Source organism: Mercenaria mercenaria, unplaced genomic scaffold (genome assembly GCF_021730395.1).
Source record: "Mercenaria mercenaria strain notata unplaced genomic scaffold, MADL_Memer_1 contig_3825, whole genome shotgun sequence".
Taxonomy (NCBI): Eukaryota; Metazoa; Mollusca; class Bivalvia; order Venerida; family Veneridae; genus Mercenaria; species Mercenaria mercenaria.
The window spans coordinates 12,774-19,975 of NW_026462003.1; the positions used below are offsets into that span (position 1 = coordinate 12,774).

The 7,202-nt window shown below is 34.9% G+C and overlaps 1 protein-coding gene across 1 annotated transcript; it reads left to right on the plus strand.

Annotated features, from left to right (window-relative positions):
• The first annotated feature begins 6,014 nt into the window (after positions 1-6,014).
• LOC128553436 (uncharacterized) lies at positions 6,015-6,984 on the plus strand. The gene has a single exon (XM_053534583.1). It carries the CDS (start codon positions 6,016-6,018, stop codon positions 6,982-6,984), a length of 969 nt encoding a protein of 322 aa, XP_053390558.1. The 5' UTR covers position 6,015.
• Positions 6,985-7,202: the final 218 nt, after the last annotated feature.

Below are 7,202 nucleotides of genomic sequence, written 5' to 3' on the forward strand. Positions count from 1 at the left end.
TAGTATCCAGTTAGTAAATTCAGTGAACACCTCTTTAAATAATACATGGTAATGCCCAAATTGAATTATAGACCAGTCCATTTTAGGAATTTAGCAGGGTAAAGGTTAACAAAATTATTTACAATAATGATAATTATGTTATTATTCATTCTAACTTGGCTCGATTTGATTTCCAGTTAAACAAAGAAAGGAATCAAGCTCTGTATATTCTGCGATAAACAACGGTTGGGGCGCGGACCAGTAAGAGAGCATAATGACGCCAATTCCGAACTCTGAACCGGAGTAAGTTAAACGATTAACCATTATGTGTTAAATAAAATACGATGAATGAAACTGACATTTCAGAATGCAGCACTAACGCACACGGAGGGCAGTAGCAAAGTGACGCTGTCGTTTGTCTGGAAGTCGTCTGCAGCAACAGAAAATGTTTACATTGTGTAAGTTGATTGATCGTTGTGTATCTTTGTTTTTGGTATTAATTCTAATGTATATCTCAATAAATTGGCAATTTCTTTTTTTCTAATCAGTCCCCAGAGATTTTGACATATAACAAAATGTTATCTTGCCAAAACCGTTTTGGTAAAATTCACAAGAATTAACCAAATACTATGAGAATTAAGCAAATACTACAATAATTAACTAAATGATATAGAAAATTGTTCAAAAACTTCGAGAATTAACTAAATACAGAGTAAGACCTGTCTTAAGCAGCCAGTCAAGGGAGTGGGAAAAAGTGGCTGGTTGCAGCAGGTGACTGCTTAATGCAGGTAATTTATAGAATAAATGACCATTTGGAAAAATGAGACACTTGCTGCTTAAGACAGGTTGGCTGCTTAATAGAGTTGACCGCTAAAGCAGGTTTTACGAAATTAATCAAATATCATGATAATTAACCAAATAAACTACGAAAACAAATCAAAATACGACCAAGACAAAGAAAACTTAAGTAATATTAGCTAGTTATTAGCAGTTAGCCATCGTCGAAGAGTTTCAGCATAATAATCATGCAATATTAAATATTTCTGTTATATGCAAAGAAACTGAAACTTCGTCGAAAAGGAAATACATTTTGCCTAAAAAAAAAAGAGAATATGCGTTATTAAAAATAAAATACTCTTTCTTCTGTTCTTGTCGATTATTTGTTTGTTTATCACTTTAGATGTACCATCATAAAGGACAAAGAAGTCAAAGAAACTTCAAACATGATCGCATACCAGGCCGGAGGTCAATGTGGCGGTTCCGGATCAGACAGCAATACTGGGACTGGATCAGGCGGCGACAATGGGACTGGATCAGAAACCGGATCCGGTTCGGATACCGGGTCAAGGGTCGATTCGGGTTCAGATTCTGCTTCGTCAAGATCCAAAAAAATGGCTTTATATTATCTACAGTATATTTCCTGTTTACAATTTGGCTAACACAGATTCATAAATAATTTACTGAACTTTAAACTACTGCTTTTTTAAACAACTGCATCTACACATCGTGTTTTGTTCTTATTTATATTTTTACTTTTTGACAAAACTGTATGTTTATCTTACATAACTGTCATAATTCTTCGAGTAATTTCTTAACATTTTATTACGAAGCTTATTTCTATGGGCGGTCGTTACCGCCAAAATTAGTATTTATACAATCCATCTAAAACGAAGTCAGTCAGAGCGGTGTAAACGACAGAACGAGAAAGCAAAATCTGTATTTCAGCGCTCTGTTGTTGTGACGGAGCAACGGAACAGCATGCAACGCAAGAAAATACCGTCTTTGCAAGGGGTGACAGAACAATAGTTTGCTGTTTTTGTTGTTGTTGTTGTTTTGTTAACTCGTTATATTCGAGTGAGTAACATTAACTTTGACCCGCAAGGTTTCTCACGAGAACCTCAAGTTGAACCATCAACATATTACACTGTAGATTCTAAGAATCTTGTTGGGGTCATCGTAGTGTTACTCACTCTACCGAAAGAAAAACATATACCTATTTTATATATTTTATAGAACATGTTTCCGGGTCACAATAAGAAAGCGGCCCCTACTATTTAAAAACATATCACCTCAGCAGAGAGTGTAGTAATTTGTCTGGGGTAAAATATTAAATCAGTGGTGTTGGAAATTAGCAGTAGCAGTGTGCAGTAGCAAGATTAGAAATGTTAAATTGGCAGTAGCAGTAGCAAAATCGTGAAATTACCAGTAGCAGCAGCAGTACCCGTAGCAAAAACGTGAAATGGACAGTAGCTGTAGTAGCAGCAGCAGCAACAAAAATGTGAAATAGGCAGTAGCAGTAGAAGCAGCAGCAGTAGCCGTAGCAAAAACGTGAAATTGACAATAGCTGTAGTAGCAGCAGCAGTAACAAAAAACGTTAAATAGGCAGTATCAATAGCAATAACGTGGAATTGACAGTAGCACTAGTAGTAGTTGCAGTCCTTTGTGGAGTATATTGAAAAGAGTTAAAAGGACAGAAGATGTATAATTGGTTAAAGACTAAATGTTTTTTCTTTGTATTCCGTGCACTAAACCCCCTTTTATATGAGAAAAGTACGGGAAAGCGTTGGATTACAGTTTTACATCCGCATGAAATTAAACATGTTATAACAGAAATATTCGAAAGAAATCATAACAGCATCTCATACAAAAACTGTGAACATTGCAAGCCTATCACACTTTGTGTAACATAAAGAGAGAAACAATAAAAAAGAAAACACGAAAAAATAAATAAGAAAGAAAAAATGGTGAAAAAGAAAAGAAAAGAAAAAGATATGCTGTGACAGAATTGTCATATGATTTACACACCACTAAATAGATAAGAATAAAACGAAAGCAATGCCACTAAGTACAATTAAGTGAGAAAACAAATGAAAGAAACTTTGTAGAAAAACAAATATATAAAATTTTAATGTAGATAAGAATGACTTTTCATGGAACTTACAATGTCTCAGAACTCATGCATGGAAAGAATGAACAGTATAAAAAAATGAATGATATTTCAGATGGTGGTGGTCAGAGAATATATGACAATGTCCTTATTCTTGCAACATGTTTTGAAGTATTTTTATATTCACTTATTATTATTCATCATATGTGTTTCCATTGTGATACCTGAAGCGTGGTCGTTGTATTATGTACGCAGAGCGCAATAAAACAATATACTGATCAAAACGCCTGACGCTCTTCGATATTTTTGTCAGTTATCTTTCTTATTACAAATAGTACATTTATGAAATATAATTAAGTGTTTAGAAACACTTGACAATGACTTATTGAAATTTTAACATTTTATTCATTTTACTACCTCTATTTTTTCCCAAAAGATCTCAGATAATAGTATATGGATACAGTAGTTACAGAAATATTTCATATATGTGATCAAATATCAAGTCAAAACTGAAAAATTTTGGTTCTCAGATACGGCAGAAATGAGAAATCAGATTGCCTTTGTCATGATTTTCTCTCTTTCGATTGTTTATTCAAGATATTTATGTGAATTCGTGTGACTTTTTAAAGGAAAATGAATTAAAAGATAGAACTTTTTCGATTTCCATTATAATTTTAAGTGATCATTTGAGACATACTGTTCACACTGTGGGAATTTTCAGAAATATTTTCATATATTTAGTTTAAACATTTTTATTCCCAACAATATACATCATTGTACTTATATACTAACACAACAGGTACAGTTGATGGAAAGGATTAGAACGAAAGACAAGTCTGATAGAGTTCTTCTCCTTTTATATATTTATAGAAGACATTGCACATAAACTAGCAATATCCATCTCGAATATCTGTAAGGTATCCAGTCATTTCTTGTTTCTCTAGTTTGAAACACAAGTTCGGCAAATACCTGGCAATGTCTCGAATGTCTGTAAGGTATCCAGTCATTTCTTGTTTCTCTAGTTTGAAACACAAGTTCGGCAATACCTGGCAATGTCTATCTCGAATGTATGTAAGGTATCCAGTCATTTCCTGTTTCTCTAGCTCGAAATACAAAGTTCTACCTTGCAATGACCCTATGGAACACAAAGGAATTAGATATGTAATTCCCTGGTCAGTCAAATTCTTGTAATCCGTTTCATCGTTAACTGGTTGTGGACATGTCGTCTGAAATTGAGCATACATACAATTCTAGAACAGTAACCTGTAAACTAATATTTACACGTAACTAACGCTACATACAAAGTCTTTTTATACGCCCGTCTCTGAAAGAGCGGGGCGTATTATGTGAACACCCGTGGCGGCGGGATGTTGGCGTCCAAATAATGTCAGCTGTCTAAGTCGAACAGGTTTCATTCGATCTTCACCAAACTTGCTGACAATGTTTGTAGACATAATATCTCGGTTAAGTTTGATAACCATCCAAATCTCCCCAGGCACTATTGGATTATAGCCCTTGAATTACTCGAAAAACTGCGAATTTAGCATTTTCCGCTCTCTACGTCAAACAGTTTTCATCCGATCTTTATCAAACTTGCTGACAATGTTTGCGGGCATAATATCTCGGCCAAGTTTGACAACCAGCCAAATCGCTTTAGGCATTCTTGGATTATGGCCCTTGAATTACTAACAAAACTGCTATTTTAGCCTTGTCTGCTCACTAAGTTGAACAGTTTTCATCCGGTCTTCATCGAACTTGCTGACAATGTTTGTGGGCATAATATCTCGTCCATATTCGATAATCACCCAAATCGCCCCAGGGACTCTTGGATTATGGCCCTTGAGTTATGCCAAGTTCGATGACGGGCGTATTTTGTGACAGTCTGGCACTCTTGTTCTGTATGTTTTACAGTACACGTACTTCTAAATATAAATCAATACTTCTTCAAATACTTAATAATTCCACTTGTCTTTTAATTTAAATTGGGAAATTTTTAGTTCCTTACGTCCTCGTAAATATGGCGCCAAGATCCCATCGCTATTTTAATAACTGTAGTTGTTGATATTACTATTCCACAACAGACAGGAGATAAGTCGTCACTATTGAATTACGTAGAGACTTGTAGCGTTATTGTCCCTTGACTATACCAAAGTTCAATTCAGTTAGAACATGATATAAATAGACCTTTTTCTCAAACAGGAAGTTAAATTCGGACATAAAATATTTAACCTTACCCTTGAAATCAATTTGATAAGTTTTCATTTATCAATAAAAGATTAAAGTTTATTTCAATAGGATATTTGGAATACTAGTATTGTAGAAAACTAAGGAACAAATTAAATAAGTTAAATAAACAAAGATTTTTTTAATTGAAATAAAGTTCAAAGTTTGAACTCTAAACTATGACAGTTTTGGGTCGAAAGCTTTCTGATTTTCAAGGTTCAATATCCAAAGGCTCAGCGGAGGACTTTGACCATAGATGTGAACCATGTTTGGTGATTGGTCAGCAAATAGAAGCTCATGGATTTTGAGTGGACTGTCAAGAATACTTATGTAAGAACTGTTTTGCTTATCATCAAAGGATAAAGGCGACCAAGCATCATCACCTGGTAAACAAAGATAATATTGCTAAACATGCTGTTATCAAGCAGGAGTCAGACGAATGCACTGAAAAGTGTCACATGCACAAAAAGGAAGTGATTAAATTTTTTTGTCCAAAACATGAAGCTCTCGGCTGCAACGATTGTATCGTCCTGAATCACAGAGCATGTGACATTGACTATATACCTGAGAAATGTGCAGGTATTGGGGACAGTTCAGAGTTCAGAGAAGTACTGAGGGAGCTGGACCAGAAGGTGAATGAGGTCGAGGATGTTATAAAGCTGGCCTCATGTAGAGAAAATGAATTAGATTCATGCCATGACAGATTACTCAAAGAAATTACAATGTTTCGCAAGGAGATAAATGATCGCTTAGATCAACTGCAAAAGCAAATCCAGACAGATGCTGACAAAAAGAAGTCCAAAGATAAACAAACAGTAAACAAGGTGCTTGAACAATGTACAAACATTTCTTCAGACATCAAACAACTGCAGTCAAGACTTCAAGATTACAAAGCCTCACAACAGAATTGACAACTTTACATTACAATGAAACAAGCTAAATCCAGACTAAAGTCAGACGAAATAAAGGAGGCAGACAGAAGTTTAGAAAAGACAAACACGCAATACACATTTGAGCAAAACCAAGATCTGGAAAACATGCTTTTCAGACAAAATACATTTGGAAAGCTCACACTCTCTTCTTCTCTTGTAACTACAAAACAGGGAAAACCAGTTGAAAAATTAACCAACAAAGGAAACATAAATACAAAGACGAAATCAGATCAGACTGAATGCTGGATCACAGGATGTGTTGTTCTGTCCTGTAACATACTTGTGGCGGCTGACCATTACAACGTAAAACTGAAAGTTATTGACATAAAAAATAGAGCTGTAATAGAAGAGACAACACTTTCTTCTAGACCATGGGACATTGCAGTAATGCCTCATGACCATATTGCTGTGACAATGCCAGAAAAGAAAGAGATCCTTATTACAACAACAGCAGGTAAACTGACAACTGTCCGCAAATTTCCAGTTAAAGGAGAATGTAGAGGTATAGCTTATCATCAAGGTCATCTCTATACAGTTTGCATTAATTGTGTATTTATAACAGATACACAAGGTAACGTCCAGAAGAAAATTTCACTGAATAATAAGATAAATAGCATGCCAAACTACCTAGTGCTTAGTAAGGATCGGGGACATATATACATCAGTGACGTTGATAGTGACAGTCTCTTTCGTATAACATTACAAGCTGATATATGTGATGAATACAAAAACAAAGACCTTGATTCACCGACGGGAATGGTGATGCTAGACGACGAGTCCTTGCTGGTGTGTTGCGGTACTTCGACAAATGGCAGCATACATCGTTTCTCGGGTGATTTTAAGCAATGTCACACATTGATAAATGATCTGCGTTATCAATACACGGTTTGCTATAATCGTGATCAACATGAGGTCTATGTCGGATGCTATTGTTCTCTGATGTACGTGTTGAGTGCAAAATAATGTGTTTTATGACACAGTATGCAAAATTACAATGTTGAGACATTTGTTTTAATGCATTTTATTTTTATCATTTATATATGTACAAAGAAATATATAATTAACTTATGTCATAAATTTAAAACTTGTATCTAATTCATCATTCAACAGAACAGTAAACAGAAAACTAGGCTCTTTACGTTTTATTACAAGCCATATAATGCTTTTTGTTTCTTAATATT